The sequence below is a fragment of the Salvelinus namaycush genome, chromosome 31 (genome assembly GCF_016432855.1).
Source record: "Salvelinus namaycush isolate Seneca chromosome 31, SaNama_1.0, whole genome shotgun sequence".
Lineage (NCBI taxonomy): Eukaryota > Metazoa > Chordata > Actinopteri > Salmoniformes > Salmonidae > Salvelinus > Salvelinus namaycush.
In genome coordinates, this window is record NC_052337.1 from 24,372,516 (window position 1) to 24,390,936 (window position 18,421).

At 43.7% G+C, this 18,421-nt stretch overlaps 1 protein-coding gene across 1 annotated transcript in view; it reads left to right on the forward strand.

Annotated features, from left to right (window-relative positions):
- The first annotated feature begins 3,336 nt into the window (after positions 1 to 3,336).
- The window catches only part of LOC120025522 (ankyrin-1-like), an 86,695-nt gene continuing 71,610 nt past the window's right edge, over positions 3,337 to 18,421 (forward strand). Inside the window, exon 1 of the mRNA XM_038970089.1 lies at positions 3,337 to 3,462. Within this exon, the coding sequence (XP_038826017.1) occupies positions 3,337 to 3,462 (126 nt within the window). The remainder of the gene's footprint in view (positions 3,463 to 18,421) is intronic.

Consider the following 18,421-nt stretch of genomic DNA (forward strand, 5'->3'; position numbering starts at 1 on the left):
TGGGAACCAATCTAGGCCACCATAGACCTACATATGTCTAGACTAGGCTAGACACACACACCTAGACATACAAAAAACCCTAGACAAGACAAAAACACACATACCACCCTCGTCACACCTTGACCTAACCAAAATAATAAAGAAAACAACGAATACTAAGGTCAGGGCGTGACGGGGGTTAGCGTCCATTAGAGGGGAAGGGAAATGTCCAAAGGAGGAGCAGCAGGGGGAGTAGGTGACTAGTCGCGACTATTCAGCATAATACATGTCTATTGGGGTGAGATCTGGGTAAAAATGTCCTTTGAGGTGGGGGGTAGTAGCCTGATGGTCTGGGGGTAGAAGCTATTGGCCAGTCTTACAGTTTTTACCATGATGCTCCTATTCTGCCTGCGTCTGTGTGATAGAAACGGGGAGAACAGTCCATGGCTCGGGTGGCTGGGGTCCCTGAGGATCGTCTTGGCCTTCCTGCGAGACCTGGTGCTGTAGGTGTCCAAATCAATAAGCAATATGCAGAAACAGTTCGTTATATATTTATAACCTAAACCTAAAATCTACTATCTACACATGTGCAACAATAGTATTTTTTTTTAAACGAGCACCTTATAAACTGCACACGCACCAAAACCCTGGTGTTCTGTTAAAACTAACACAGATCAAAAACTACACGGAATCTGGTAATAATGTGTTGCCTACAATTTGTAGAAGACAGCTAGCTACATTTTGAAGTGTTGCATTTTGATTCAAGTGGGTCGCCAACGCGGTAGGTTTAATGCAACACTTTTTTTTACCACTTCCATCAATATCATGCTGAAATCAATAGAGCAGGTCCAAATGTTTGGGCTGTAGCGTTGTTGGTTAGATGAGAACTTATAGCTTACAGTATTGGCCTATCTAAATATTGGAATTTCGGATGTTGATTTCCGGTGATCTGACAACATTAGTCTGCACTATTGAGGTATGAGTACAGGTTCAGTAGTCTTATTGTTGTAGATTAAAATGCATTATGTCATTATTAAAAAATATATTTATAGGATATCATTCACCAACATTTCAGTAGGTGGCAGTATTATACATATTTTTGTATTCCAGACTATTTGCAAGTATAACATCTATTCTCATAGTGGTATTGACATTTTTGACACATGGGAAAAAACTTAATTGGAACCTGCCCCATCAGTTAGAGTGGAATACTGCCTAGCCTACATTGATGTGCCTAGTATGTCATTTCCCATTTGACATTTGTGCTGAACACAGAATAAACCCCCATTCTATTCCTGGGGCTATTGAACCATATTTTGGAGTGTTTATTGCCTCCAGTTGATTGGGGACCATTACCATCAGTCAAAATAAAGTCCAAAGCTGTCAATCACACCAACGGAATTTCCCTCCCTGCTTGGTGTCAGTAGTGGTAGTTGGAGTTTGTACCCTATTGAATGACACATGAAGAAGTGATGAATGGAAAGACCCCAAATCAATGCAGGTTTTATTGACATACTGTACACACACACACAGACACACAGACACACACACACACAGACACACAGACACACACACACACACACACACACACACACACACACACACACACACACACACACACACACACACACACACACACACACACACACACACACACACACACACACACTCAATAAATAAATTGCTTGGTCACCAGGGAGACATCCCCTATTCATCTATGAGTCCTTAATGGGAAACATTTTTAATTATTTAATTACTTGTTTAAACAAAAATGCTTGGCTGAGGAATGCACAGTTTCATATATTTGAATATGTGTTCCCTATGCACAGTATTGATTTAATGCTTCATTTTGCGGGTAGGCTAACTGGAATGAGCAAATCATTTCAGTTGCATTCTCAAGCCAGGCAGTTGAATGCAAGTGTGCTGATATATTGGCTCATGGCAACCATAAATAAATATGACTAATGTGTTTCTGGTCAGGTGGCTGCTGTCTTAAGACTATGCAGAGAGCGTGATACCCCCACCATGATGTCAGTGTAATTCCTTTGTTTCTATGTCTCCGGCGTTGAGAAGGATTCCACATATAGCGCTGAGATTACATTTAGTGTGACTGGAATATAAATAAATGGAGCGACTAGAATATGCCTTTTACTTCCATTTCCATGTTTGCCCTTGCTCTCTTTTCCCTCGATCAATGATTGTGTGAGGTCCTTATTGGTTCTGGAATGATTCATTATTTGTTCTACAGTGAAAAGGAGAGGGAGAAGACAGGGCGGCAACGTGCATGCAATTTTTATGAAACACACATGTTTTTGATGTTTATTCCTTGTCTGTTGCTGACTGTAAAACATAACAGAACCTGATTAGCTAGGGTGAACACAGCCCCATCTTACTGCTTGTGTACTGCTCCATGTCAATAAATCACACAGAGAAATACATACCAACAATTGTCTATACATCTTTGAAAACCCAAAGATATATAGAATAGACTTTAGAGCAGAGCAAGAAAAGCCTGTATATTTAAGCAATAATGCCCAAGGGGGTGTGGTATATAGCCAATATGCCACTGCTAAGGGCTCGGAGTGCCTGTACACAGCCCTTAGCTGTGGTATATTGGCCATATACCACAAACCCCCGAGGTGCCTTATTGCAATTATAAACTACTAATCAACGTAATTAGAGCAGTAGAAATAAATGGTTTGTCATACCCGTGGTATATGACCTTATATACCACGGCTGTCAGCCAATCAGCATTCAGGGCTCGAACCACCCAGTTTATACATTTGATTGAAGAATAACAACGTTTCTGCTATACTGCAGGATTGGCGTCCTTTTCCTTTGAGGGAATTGTGGAACCGTGGAAGAGGCAAGAAGAAGCAAGGGGTGACAAAAATTATTTGAAGGAATCTGCAGTTCGTGTGCCCTTACAATAGTATTTTACACACACAGTTCTCAGCAGCTTGGTCAGTGAAGTGGAGGATAGAGAGAAGCAGAGGAGGACATAACAGAGGGAGAAAGAGAGAGGGAGCTCTGCAGCAGGATCCCCACCGTGCTGAGGCCAGGACTGCGTGACTGGTCTGTGCTGGGTGAGGGGGAGGGGAGGCATATCAGTGCAACACAGCCTTACTGGATGAGTAGCAGCAGCAGCAGCAGTAACACTAGCAGCATCTCATTTGTGGCTGCTGGGGGCTCGGTCGCTAGAGCACCGCGCTCCCGCTCACACACACACAGGCGCTCCCAGCGCCACCGTCACACACACACAGTGGCAGCCTCAGCCGTCGTTAGAGCCTGGGCTGGGGCAGGGACGGGGACCGCTACTGTGACGACTGGAGCTACGGCGATAGCAGCTGCGGCACCATGGCGCAAGCCGCCAAGCAGCTACGCAAGAACAAGGACCTAGCGGAGCTCGCAGCTCAGGAGCTGAAGGATAAGGAGGAGGAGAAGAACAAGAAGAGGAATCGATCGAGGGACCGGAGACGCAAGGTATGGCTGACTGAGGATGGTGTCAATTTCTCTGTCTTTGTTCTCTCTCTCGCTCTCTCTCTCTCCCTGTCTCCCTCCCTCCATTGTACAGGACGGGTTAGGAATACTTAACAATATAATTACACACACAGTCACGCGCACACATCCGCCATGTGTTAACCTTTTATGCACAGATGCTCATGCACAGGTTGTGTTTGTTCAGTCAGACATGCCCTGCCCGCTTCTCCCCGGAGGGTGTCATGCTCTTTACTCTGGTGTTTTCCCCATATGTCATTTCTCTTGGAGGGTGGAGTCACAGAGGGTCGGGGGCGGTGTGGGGAGACAGGCAGGGATCCTATCTGTCTTCCTCCACTCTTCCCCTCTCCTAATCTCCTAGCGGAGTCGTTATGTCCTGCTTGCTGGGTTTAATGTGCCTTTCAGGTTCTATTGTTTTCCCCTCCTGTGGACCTGCTGTAGTATGTGCCACATATCTCTGATAGGCTGGCTTTTATAGTCACTTTCCTAGATGAGTGTGTGAGAGAGACTGTTCATCCATCCTCGGCTGAGAGGGAAAGAGTGATCTCTTCTCTCCTTCCCCTATTTGCTAAGCTTAATATTCCTCCTATAAAGAACAGCCTGTTTTAATGTAAACCTCCCAGCTCTACCTGTGAGATTAAGGGTTAAAGGGATGTTCTCCAATAGGGTGCACTGCAGCTGCCTCCAACTCTCGAGTCAGTGTTCTTTGCTGTAGGCTACAGTGATATCTCCACCTGCTCCTTCAATTATCATGGCTCATTTGCTCATTACCTGGGTATTGATGGTGACATGACACCTCATTGTTGATGTCTTGTGTGTGTATTATCATCACTGTAAGACAACGTGAGGTCAGTGTGTAGAGTGGTGGGATCTTGGAGAAGTCTGAGGATGGTGGGAGAAAAGGAGAGAACAGAGATATATAGATGGAATAGCAGAGAGAGAGAGAGAGAGAGAGAATAAGGAGAGCAGAGGCAGAGGAGGGAGCCCGTAGCTCCACGTGACGGTTGTTCATACCATGGCAAACAGTCTCAGCAATGTCAGAGGCATCTTACAGGGAGGATATCCTGTTCAGAACATCTGTCACAGGCCAGCTTTTATCTCTGACCTTTATCTCTGACACCATCCAAATGAGAGACGGCGAAAGAGAGGGAGGAGAGAAGGAGAGGATACCTCTGCAATACCAATTAATAGCAATTGTTGGCTGCAATCATTTCAATACAACACACACATTTGAAAACATCATATTGCTTGCTGTATGCCAAGGTTGGCATTGGAATAAGGTTGAGACAGCGGCATTATGAATTATTGATAACCCTTCCATAATGTGATGATCTACCCTGTCTGTAGTCGGTATGTGTAAAAGGAAAGGTGTCTACACTACAATATCTTCATGCATACAATGCATTCAGAAAGTATTCAGACCCCTTGACTTTTTCCAAATTTTATTACGTTACAGCCTTATTCTAAAATGGATTTAAAAAAAAATCCTCATCAGTTTACACACAATACCCCATAATGACAAAGCAAAAACACGTTGTTTGTGCAAATTTATACAAATAAATAAATGAAATAACATATTTACAGAAGTATTAAGACCCTTTACTCAGTACTTTGTTGAAGCACCTTTGGCAGCGATTACAGCCTCAAGTCGTCTTGGGTATGTCGCTACAAGCTTGGCACACCTGTATTTGGGGAGTTTCTCTCATTAGTCTTTGCAGATCTTCTCAAGCTCTGTCAGGTTGGATGGGGAGCGTCGCTGAACAGCTATTTTCAGGTCTCTCCAGAGATGTTCGATCGGGTTCATGTCCAGGCTCTGGCTGGGCCACTCAAGGACATTCAGAGACTTGTCCCGAAGCCACTCCGGCGTTGTCTTGGCTGTGTGCTTAGGGTCGTTGTCCTGTTGGAAGGTGAACCTTCACCCCAGTCTGAGGTCCTGAGTGCTCTGGAGCAGGTTTTCATCAAGGATCTCTCTGTACTTTGCTCCGTTCATCTTTCCCTCGATCCTAACTAGTCTCCCAGTCCCTGCCCCTGAAAAAACATCCCGACAGCATGATTCTGCCACCACATTGCTTCACCGTAGGGATGGTGCCAGGTTTCCTCCAGACGTGACGCTTGGTACTCAGGTCAAAGAGTTCAATCTTGGTTTCATCAGACCAGAGAATCTTTTTTCCCATGGTCTGAGAGTCCTTTAGGTGCCTTTTGGAAAACTCCAAGCGGGATGTCTTGTGCCTTTTACTGAGGATTAGCTTCCGTCTGACCACTCTACCACTCTACCATCAACTTCGAGTCTCGTAGCAAAAGGTCTGAATATTTGTGTAAATAATGTATTTCTGTTTGTTTTTTTAATACATTTGCAAACATTTCTAAAAACCAGTTTACGCTTTGTCATTGTGGGGTATTGTGCGTAGATTGATGAGGGGAAAAAATACTTAATCCATTTTAAAATAAGGCTGTAACGTAGCAAAATGTGGAAAAAGTCAAGGGGTCTGAATACTTTCCAAATGTACCGTATCTTCTCAATCATCACAATTTATAGATCAGTTAGGGTTTTAGGTTGGCTGAGAAAAGTGGAGAAAGTATTATCAAGTATAGGGATGCTGTAGAATGTTTTGTGTGTTCATTGCAATGCATTGGGCTGTAGTACATTTTCCTATTTCCACAGGGTGTGGACTTAATACAATACTAGACTCAAGACCTGCTAATTTGTTGTGTGTGTGAGCGCGTGTCCATTTGTATGTGCAATCGCGCATGTGTGTGTGAGATGATATGGCTTTAGGGTACCTCATTCCTCTTTTATATAACCTCCTGGATGCAGTCCTCTTATGATAAAACCATTACAGTGTGAGCTCAGAGGCATTCACTCTCTCTAGTATTGCTTTGGCCTTGAGGATGATCTCTTCCTTCATAGGTGGAGGCACAGAGATGACTAAAAATGACAAAATAAATGTTTCAATGACCAGAGATGTGCACTGTCTTAGACCTTCTGTTAGTGGAATTCCAAGCTGTTAACATTTTGCATTAACATTTTTAGAAGCCTTGTTGAAACTGCTATGTACTGCTTGCATAATGATTGTGCTATATCTGTGTGTGCCAATTGACCCTTCGCTAAGCTCCACCTCAACCAATCACAGCGCTCCGATGGATTGCAACTGTCGTCAAGTCTGACACCTCAGACAGGCTTGCTCACGTTTCAAACCTTTGGAAGCCAAGAAGGGCTATGGCAAAAACTGAGAGCTTTTATCAAATAATAAATATTTTAAATTAGGGATGCAAGATACATCGGTAGGCATATCGGTATCGGACGATATTATCTAAAAATGCCAACATCGGCATCGGCCGATGTCTAGTTTAACGCCGATGTGCAAAACCGATGTCGAAGCTGACGTGCATACCTATATAATGTAGGTAGATGACGTAATGACGCCACGGAAAATGCAGCGCTACACAGAACAAAAGAAGAAAAATACTAAGCGCCAACTTCCAACAACTAAACAAGTTCAAGTTGAGCAGTCATTTGAAAGAGTAAGAACACCGAGGAAGAGTAAGCGCACCGAGGGAGAGAGGCCACGGACAGACAGAGCTGAAACTTCACTGCTTGACATGTATGATGAAATCCTGGTTGAGACTGAACAAATGAACAACGAAACATCACAGCAAGTAAGTGAAAGAAATAGGTTTTGATTATGTTTTACTGGTAATGGGGACATACGTAAATGCCAACAAAACAACTTTTTGGTCAGTGTGTGTGTGTGTGTGTGTGTGTGTGTGTGTGTGTGTGTGTGTTTCAACTATTTAACTGTACTAGAATGCTTTAAAGGTCGCACATGTCTTTTTATATCGGTTATCGGTATCATTTCTTTTGGCAAGGAAAATATTGGATATCGGTATCGGCCAGAAATACCATATCGGTGTATCCCTAGTTTAAATGACTAAATAATTGAACAGTGCGCTAGGGGTACTTGCAACTATGAAACATGAAACAGAGCCTGTTGAAGTGTTTTTCGAATTACGAAATTATACTGTTTTCATTGTTTGCTAGCTAGCTGGTTATTTAGCTCTCATTGAAAATGTTGCTAACGCTAGCTAGCCATAGTGAATATAACTTGTATTCTCCAGATGTATGTTAGCTAGCTAAATTGGCTTTATTAGGAATATAATTGTCATATGTGTTCAACATCAGCACACGATTTGAGAGCACTTGTTCGCTCCAAAAGTGGTCCAGGTTCCCAGGAAGCAATTGTAATGACAGTTCACCACAACACACCCTAAAGTCTCCTGATCAGCAAGGGGTAGTGTGTGTTTAGTCTCATTGGGAATTATAAACACAGTTTGAGATCATTGTGATGAGTCTTCAGTGGTTTTACAGGGGAATTGGGCATTCTGGGAAAATGTTGACCGAGGTTGCAACAGTAACCAAGGGGGGCGGGGCTTAGCAAAGGGTCAATTAACTTTTGGGCTATAGTGTGGAGCGCTGATTACAGAAGTCTATCACTCACACCACAGAGCTGGTAGATGTAATCCAGAAAGCTCACTCACTAATAACCATGCATTGGGATATTTAATTAATTTATACTCGTGGGAATTGGCCTGTATGGATAGAGCTAAATTGAAATGTTTCTTATAGAAGAAATACAGAAAGCATATGCATAACCATGGTAACAATTAAAAGGGAACAGTTTGGAGATTATGGGGAAATGATTAGACTAAAGGTGAAGAGACAACAGTTTACCTGACAAGACTGAATCCAAACATTACACTGTTGATTTCATGTGCATTTTACATTTACTGTACTTTTCGCTGCATTTGTTGATAACCAAATCTGAAAATACTCTGGATACATTCAGTAACACGATGAGAAAATTCTTGGAATATTTGGGGTAGGTGCAACATAAGAAAAACAATTAAAAGGATTTGAGTGAGAGATCGAACTGTTTTTTCCAAGTGGTCACACACCTCCACAGTTCCTGATTAATTTAAATACACTTTTAACTCAAAGAAGAGTCTTCAAATATAAGGTGTTTTTTTATCTCTCCTAGCTGTGCCGTTGAGGAACTAGAGCAAGCACACTTGTAGTTGTTTTCTTTGGAACACAACCCTGCATCCCACCATTACACAATTACTGTTGTTGTTTATGCAATCCAAAAACGTTCCATTATAAATCACAATCTGGGTCAGGTGGGCATAATTTGAAAGCTTGTTCTATTGCCAACATGACTAGCTAAATTATAAAATAGGATCTTACAGTGTTAGGCTTTCAGTAGGCAATTCAGAGAAGCAGATCGTTATTTTGGTGCGCATATGTCATGAGTGAATTCAAATGTATGGTCTGCTACAAATTTTCTTCACAATACAAAAAACATGGGCTAATTCTGTTCAGGACAACCCAGGTTATAATGCCATGTCTTATTTTAACTGTACATCAAACAGAGTGATCATACACTGAGTGTACAAAACATTAGGAACACCTTCCTAATATTGAGTTGCACCCCCTTTTGCCCTCAGAACGGCCTCAAAGTTTTGAAAGCGTTCCACAGAGATGCTGACCCATTTTGATTCCAATGCTTCCCACAGTTGTGTCAAGTTGGCTGGATACACAATCTGTGTCTCAATTGCTAAAAATCCTTCAATAACCTGTCTCCTCCCATTCATCTACACTGATTTGAAGTGGATAAATCCTCTTAATGTAAAGTTCCCATATTTGGGGACCCTATTACATTTTTTTATTCAATTCAGTCTTGTATGAGAACGGTAGCACCTATTGTCACGTTCGTCTTAAAGAGTAGACCAAGATGCAGCGTGGTATGTTTCCATCCTTTATTTTGGAATAGAACATTTCAAAGAACAAAAACAACAAAACAAACAAACAAAACGCTATAAATAAGCTCACAAGCAACTATACATAGACAAGATCCCACAAAGCACAAAGGGGAAATGGCTGCCTAAATATGATCCCCAATCAGAGACAACGATAAACAGCTGCCTCTGATTGGGAATCATACCAAGCCAACATAGATATATAATTACCTAGATGACCCACCCTAGTCACACCCCGACCTAACCAACATAGAGAATAACAGGCTCTCTATGGTCAGGGCGTGACACCTATCTGCAAAAGTAGGGTGTCTGCGGAAAGCTGAGTATCTTGGCTATTGATCTGTGCCTTAAAATCTTTGGTGTGACCTACTACCATATATGGGCATACACATGTATAAGTGCAGGCCGAGCCGATGACCTCATTTCAAGAAGATGGCTGCTACTTACGTTCCGGTTAACATTGTGAAGCACAAACAAAATAAACACGGAATATGTTGATTCACACCAAAAGCCGGGACTCCATAGATTATGAGAATATCTTATGTGTCTGCCTGTGACCTACCATTACTTATCACCAGCCCCGAGAGTCAAAATATTTATTATACACGTTTTCATCTCACAAGGTTCGTCTCACAAAGGTTATTTTACACAGCAAACATCTCACAAGGTTCGTCTCACAAAGGTTATTTTACACAGCAAACATCTGACAAGGTTCGTCTCACAAAGGTTATTTTACACAGCAAACATCTCACAAGGTAAGCTTCGATTGGGTGGGTATAATTTGTGGAACGTTCCAACAGGAGTCTGTTCCAAAAACTTCGTAAAGTACAAGGTTGCCAACAAACAACGCATACAAAGTAGCATGATCAATTCACCTATCTAACTAGCTGCCGAATAGGCGTCAACTCACCATGTAGCTTATTCATAATGTTTGTCCATAGGCTAGTGAGGACAGACATTTTTCGGAATAAACGTGGTGAGTGAAAAATTCATGAAATAACCCACTCCCTACCCGTTATCTTATTTAGCCGCTATTCAACTTTGTATGCGTTGTTTGTTGGCATCCTTGTTATTTATGACGTTTTTTGGAACGGATTCCTGTTGGAACGTTACACAAATTATACCCACACGCTTCGATGCGGTCTGTGTTTGAGCTATAGCTACATGGGGGGTATGAAATTCATCCTTAGGATGTTATGAACATATCTAGCCTATTGCCAATGTTATCTGATGATGTATGACTTAATGGCAACATCGGATGTCTACCGAGTGACTATCTTTGCACGTGAAAAATATGATGAAAACACTTGGAAATCCCCCGACACCACAACCGTGTTTGAGAGAGGTTGGTAGAAATTGTGATTTAATACTTAACAAATAGCTTTTAGGGATTGCAAATATGTAATAGCACTGGAACTATCTCATTTGCAGACATATGCCACTTTGGAGAGGTTTAGGGACACATAGAAACATCCCGAGACCACACCTGACACCACTTACTAAACATCTGCCAATTTCTAGCTGTTAGGTCTATCAATTTTTTTCTGATATTTTTCCCATGTTGTGGAAGCCATCTGATGTGTTTCCAATAATTCACTTATATTTTGTCAATGAAAGATGATTTTCAAAATAAAAAGCTAAAAAACAGTTATTTTGTGTGTGCTTGATCTTGTGTATTCTGAACTAACTCCTATCTTCTGATCATTTCGTCATAATCTCCCAGGTGTATTTTTTCCAAATATACCACGTTTTGGAATTTCAGAATTGTGTTATTACACATGAATAGCAGTTACTTTTGGGTTTGTCTATTTAGGCGGAAATCTACATTTTGCCATTACATCTAAGGGTGACATCAATAAGGGATCATAGCTTTCACCTGGCCAGTCTATGTCATGGAAAGAGGAGGTATTCCTGATGTTTTGTACACTCAGTGTAAATGTTGACATATATTACATGAGTTTTATGATATGGAAATGTGAAGTGCACATTTAGACTCACGGGTGTTTGCTTGCTTGTATGACATCAAAGCGTCAAAGCAAAAAAATATAAACGCAACATCTAATAGCTACAGTTCATGTAAGGAAATGTGTCAATTTAAATAAATTCATTAGGCCCTAATGAATGGATTTCACATCACTGGGAATACAGATATGCATCTGTTGGTCACAGATACCTTAAAAAGTAGGGGCATGGATCTGAAAACCAGTTAGTATCTGGTGTGACCACCATTTGTGTAACGGTGGTCCTCCTCCTCTTCAACCGAAAAGGAGGAGTAGTGAGGGAACCAAGGCGCAGCGGGTTGTGAACACATAATTTATTTAAAGACAAGACGAAAAAACACGAACTTCACTATAACTAACAAAACAACAAACGGAGTAGACAGACCTGGACGACGAACTTACATTAAACACGAAGAACGCACGAACAGGGAAAATAGACTACACAAAATGACGATGTACAAAAACAAACCGAACAGTCCCGTATGGTGCGACAAACACTGACACAGGAGACAACCACCCACAATGAACACTGTGAAACAACCTACCTAAATATGACTCTCAATTAGAGGAACGCCAAACACCTGCCTCTAATTAAGAGCCATACCAGGCAGCCCTAAACCAACATAGAAACAGACAACATAGAATGCCCACCCAAACTCACGTCCTGACCAACTAACACATACAACAAACTAACAGAAATAGGTCAGGAACGTGACAATTTGCCTCGTGCTGCGCGACATATCTCCTTTGCGTAGAGTTGATCAGACTGTTGATTGTGGCCTGTGGAATGTTGTCCCACTCCTATTCAATGGCTGTGCGAAGTTGCTGGATATTGGCGGGAACTGGAACACGCTGTCGTATACGTCAATCCAGAGCATCCCAAACATGCCTAATGGGTGACCTGTCTGGTGAGTATGCAGGCCATGGAAGAACTGGGACATTTTTGGCTTCAAGGAATTGTGTACAGATTCTTGCGACATGGCGCCATGCATTATCATGTTGAAACATGTGCGAAGTGAATGGCACGGCGGATGAAAGGCATGGCAATGGGCCTGAGGATCTCGTCAAGTTATCTCTGTGCATTCAAATTCAAATAAAATGCAATTATGTTCGTTGTCCGTAGCTTATACCTGCCCATACCATAACCCCACCAGCACCATGGGGCACTCCGTTCACAACATTGACATCAGCATACCACCCACCCGCCATCTGCCCGGTACAGTTGAAACCGGGATTCATCCGTGAAGAGCACACTTCTCTAGTGTGACAGTGGCCATTGACGGTGAGCATTTGCCCACTGAAGTCTGTTATGACGCCGAACTGCAGTCGGGTCAAGAACCTGGTGAGGACGACGAGCACACAGATGAGCTTCCCTGAGACGGTTTCTGACAGTTTGTGCAAAAATTATTTGTTTGTGCAAACCCACAGTTTCATCAGCTGTCCGGGTGGCTGGTCTCAGACGATCCCGCAGGTGAAGAAGCTGGATGTGGAGGTCCTGGGCTGGCGTTGTTACACATGGTCTGCGATTGTGAGACAGGTTGGACGTACTGTCAAATTCTCTAAAACAACGTTGGAGGCGGCTTATGGTAGAGAAATGAACATAGAATTCTCTGGCAACAGCTCTGGTGGACATTCTTGCAGTCAGCATGCCAATTGCACACTCCCTCAAAACTTTAGACATCTGTGGCATTGTGTTGTCGCGCACTAGCGACTCCTGTGGCGGGTCGGGTGCAGTGCACGCTGACATGGTCACCAGGTGTACAATGTTTCCTCCAATACATTGGTGCAGCTGGCTTCTGGGTTAAGCGGGCATTGTGTCAAGAAGCAGTGTGGCTTGGCTGGGTTGTGTTTCGGAGGACGCATGGCTCTCGACCTTCGCCTCTCCCGAGTCCGTACGGGAGTTGCAGCGATGGGACAAGACTGTGACAACCAATTGGATACCACGAAATTGTGGAGAAAAAGGGGTAAAAAAAATGTTTGAGAAATAAGATTTATCTGAGTATGGAACATTTCTGGGATCTTGTCGTGCGGTTCTCAGAATGGATCTCAGTCAAAACCCATCCATATCTGTGAGGTGGAGACCCTGAGCTCTGACGTCATGTATAGCATCTTACTGTGCAGCCATTGCGTTCTAATTTAGGCACTTCTCAGTGTCCAAATCTGCCATTTTCAACCCGTATATGGTATGAGTGTAAAGGTCTACCCTAGCCCAGTCGGCCGGAACTGCACAGACCATGGTGTTTATTGTGAGTAAGAATTCTGCCCTACATTCAGTCTTCCTGCTAAGCTGATATATGAAAAGAACAGCAATGTATGTGCGTGAGCATATTTACGTGTGTGTGGGGCGCAAACAGAAGTGTCCCAGATTCCGAGGGACCTGTGTGTATGTGTGTATGTGTGTGTGTGTGTGTGTGTGTGTGTGTGTGTGTGTGTGTGTGTGTGTGTGTGTGTGTGTGTGTGTGTGTGTGTGTGTGTGTGTGTGTGTGTGTGTGTGTGTGTGTGTGTGTGTGTGTGTGTGTGTGTTTGTGTGTGTTTGTATGCATCTCAGAGGAGTAGGCAGGATGAGGCAAGGTCGGGCTGATGTGTAAGCACCCTTCATCCCAGCCACCGCCATGCTGGAAGAACATTCTGAAACAGGAACATACAGTCTGCTGTCTTTATGACAGGTACCTGCAGTGTAAAACAGGTGCCAAGTAGAGGCAGCAGTAACAGAGAGACAGATAGGGATGAAATTGCAGTTTATAGGATTGTATGAAATATTACAGTAAGAGGTTAGAGGTGGAGGTTATCCTCAGTGTAGGGTTTAGCCAGGTTTCAGCAGGGCTATTACCTCATCACAAGATGGCCATCCCATCTGCCATGCTTGCCTTTATTATCCAAAATCACCTGACTTTAATGACTAGAAATATCGATCCGCTAGACGCCCATCTCCTTTAGTGGCAGCCATGTTATGTTGCTTCAAATTCAATTCATATCTTAAGTACCATCCTATTAAAAGGCACCTTGTCTTTAACATGTCACTGAACATAGACTATGGTTGTCAATGTGGATTAAGGACCTTGTTCATCTCATCTATCAAACTTACCTGCAACCCTCATGATTGTGGAAGATGATGTTTGCTGGGATCTGGTGACAAATGTATCAAACACAACAGATCAATGAGACTTGTTCTGCTGACGGGGGGTTATTTGCCAACTGCAGTCAGAATTATTTTGCTCTAATTGCCGTTGTGAAAAGTGACATTATAAGTGCTTAGAATAAGTAATGAAGCATAGCTGACTTAAAGAAAAATACCAGATTGCACTGTTTTGTCACTGTGAATGGGGCCGTGTGTTGGTGTGTACTGTATGTCCGTACTGCGTGAGTGTGTGCATACACACATGCATGTTGTGTGTCCTTGCACACAAACAGTAGCTGGCCTAGCATCACTGCTGTCAGACCTTGGATGTGGTTCCCCATGGCAACTGAAGGTGTGAAGGACAGGTAGGAGCAGAGGTTGGATCTGCGAGGTTTTGACGTGCAGGTTGTAGTGCCATTGGCATCTGAAACCATCACGTGTGTGTAAATGAATGGAATGGAATATAAACTACTAGTCCAGTAGCAGATCAATTAGCAATTTAGCCAAATCCCCTGTTGTGTTTGTTGTCATGCCAAACATTATGTACGACTTGACAACGGGCGGAAAAACAATTGGCTAAAGGCACGCACATACAGATCTGAGAACATGCTAATAAACTACTTAATGTCAAATTAAACAATTAACTGGGTTGTTTAATTCAGTGTTACAAAATGCCTTCACCTAAATTGGTTATGGAAAGGTGTTTTGGCCACTGTAAAGTCAAGTACCAGTATAAGATATTTTCCCGGCACATCCGGTAGTTTTGGGTGGATTACATCTCCTACTTACCACAGCACTTCAACTGGAGATCCATTATTAGAAGCTCTTAGAGAGGCCTCTGGGAAGGACTGTTACCACCATGTTAAGAGCTTAACCGACTGAATTAGTAATAAAGTAATGGAGAGGGGGCCTTTTATGAATAGTACTTTTGAGACATTAGCTAGAAAACTTAAGCTATAGCCTACTTCTGATTATGGCACCGTGACTCAGTATGAAAAGTAGGTTGACTTGACTGCTATATCTGTTCTGTAGTGTCTCATACTGTATGTGGCATAGTTAATAATACCAAATCTACTGATTAATGCAAGTTGCTGTGGAGAGGGAGGAATAGAGAGAGAAAAAGGGGAGTGGTGTGGAGGGCAGATGAGAGGTGAGAAGGGTGGATGCCCAGCCTAGGGACCTCTTCCACATGTTTTGATCTGCAGCTGGACTCACAGCTGTCTCAACCCCAGGGTTCTCACTGCATAGCGTGAGTGTTTCTTTCTGTATGTGTGTGTGTGTGTGTGTGTGTGTGTGTGTGTGTGTGTGTGTGTGTGTGTGTGTGTGTGTGTGTGTGTGTGTGTGTGTGTGTGTGTGTGTGTGTGTGTGTGTGTGTGTGTGTGTGTGTGTGTGTGTGTGTGTGTGCACATCTCATCACATGTCTACAGGATGTGTGTCTACTTTGCTAGCTGACGGTGACATGACATGGTGTGTCTGCATGTATTGTGTGGAATGGTTCCTCGATGTGTCTTGGACCAATCCTGCTTTGGTTTGAGGTTTTGTCTCTGGCTTGTCTCAGTGCTGGGTAATATGATGCAGTGAAGTCACGAAAAGAGATCCACTGACAGCTCCTAAAGACAAAAGCGCTCTGTTTTGGCTCATCAAAAATCAATAGCTTCATTAGAAGCGTGTAACCTCTGAATCTTTGCCTGAGCTAATTTTATACCTCAGCCCAAACTCTGTCCTGTTGCCAACAGACACCCTGCCAACCTAAGGCACAGAATGGGGGGGGGGGGGGGGGGGTTAGGCCGGGGAAGGGGTATGGCGTCCTCCACAGCATCTGTTTGTTCCTGAGTTATCCTCTCCCCAATCACTTCCACCTCACTGTAGTATTTTAGGGACTATGGGCAAGCCTGTTTTTGGTGGAGAGTTGACCCCTCTCTGGCCATCTCTCTCCAGCCCACTGGTCTGAAAGGGACTGAATGGAGTGAGAGCTCTGGGACGGAAGATATCCACCTCGAGGCGGGATAGAGAGGAGAACACCAGTGACTATTTAAGACTGTTGGGACCTGATACCTAGCTCTTGTGTGTTCCCTGTTTGAAATGAGGGAGCCAGTCTGCCAATGCCATTCAGATCGATATATTGTCTCACCAATCAAACAGCTCATCTATCAGCCTGCCCGTTAATCAGAACATCGCCTCTAGAGGAACTAGCCAATCAGAGCCCTTCTAGTGCAGGGGATGGGTAATGGCAGTAAATCGCATCTGCAAAGTTTATTTTGACCTTGGGTCAAGAGGCAGGCATCTGAAGTGACAGATTTTTGCCATGGTGATTACAGTGTGACATATTGACGCTGCACACCAACCATACAGGGATTGAGTCCTGAGAGTAAGCCCAGAAACACACTGCAGCTGCAACTGGATTCCATAGTCTTTTAATTGACCTTAATTATAACTAACATGCTGCTACTACAAGAGAAATCGTCTCCTCACAGATTGGCGCTGTTTTCATCTGATCTCGATTACCATTCCCCCAGATCCGCTGCAGGGGCTGGCCATTAGACCTCTGCTACACAGCCCTCTCATTATCAGACCGAGACAGCGAGCCAGGTTATGTAATGGAAAGAGCTCCTCAAGGTCTGTGTGGATCATGTGGCCTTGGCAACACCCTACATCCCATCAGTGACACTCCATGTACCACTCATACTGGACTCTATGTACAGTATGTGCTGCTGGGGACAAGTGGAGGTCACTGAGACAGTTGAGAACAATTGTCCTTGGGATGTAAACAAAGGGAAATTCAATTGGTATCCCTAGAAAGGGCAGATACCTCGTGAAAGATCATTGAGAGGAGATGGATGATCTAGCAAGGGCAGAGGAAATATTGTTGAGAGGAAAAACATACTGTAGCAAAGGTATATGGGAGATTTTGTATAAGGTTGATACACTAGCAATGTTAAAATGGAGATAATAGTTGAGGGATAGTTGGCTAGGCTGGGGCAGAGAGGTGTATACAGTTATGCCCTTGTAGTGGTAGTAGAGGGTATGTGTGCAGTGCACTTTAAGTAATCATGTCTGTGTCGCTGTGCTCCTCTGTAGTGTTGATGCTGTGTTATTGATTGATGTGTTTGATCAGGAAGGGGTAGATCCATCAGCTGGCTCCCTGACAGAACAAGGCCCAGGGAGTTTTACACACACGCACACACACACAAACAGCTCTGTCTGTCCTCGTCTCCCATCGGTCATTCGCTCCTTTCATTCCCTCTCCTCCTCATTTTTCCAACCCTCTTCCCTTACCCTCCTCTGCCAACGAGCTCGCATCCCTCACTCCTTCGCCCTCAACCTCTTCCCCTCTCCAGCCCCTTTGCCTCAATCCCTTCTCCCCTATCCCTCTCTCCTCCCCCTGACCCTAGCCCTGCTCTCTGGCTAGCCTCTAATGGTGTAGCATGGAGCACATTACTGAGGAAGAGAGAGAGAGAGAGAGAGGAGAGGGGGAGTGGGAGAAAGGAGCAGCTTACACCCATTCCCACTAGGGGGGGAGGAGAAGAGCACAAGGAAAAGGAGAGAGAAGGTAGATAAAAGGATGCAGAGAGATGGGTTGCAGGAAGGAGATAGAGGGGAGTGGTATAGAGGTAGAGAGAGATGGGTGGGAAAGAAGGAGATAGAGGGGAGTGGTATAGAGGTAGAGAGAGATGGGTGGGAAAGAAGGAGATAGAGGGGAGTGGTATAGAGGTAGAGAGAGATGGGTGGGAAAGAAGGAGATAGAGGGGAGTGGTATAGAGGTAGAGAGAGATGGGTGGGAAAGAAGGAGATAGAGGGGAGTGGTATAGAGGTAGAGAGAGATGGGTGGGAAAGAAGGAGATAGAGGGGAGTGGTATAGAGGTAGAGAGAGATGGGTGGGAAAGAAGCAAAGAGCAGAGGAAAATGTCCTCTACACTTAGAAAAGAGAGAGACTATTATATCTGGGTTGTAGCACAGTTGGTTGCTCTTTTGATTATTCTCTGTTTATTTGCTACAGGCGTAATAGCACACA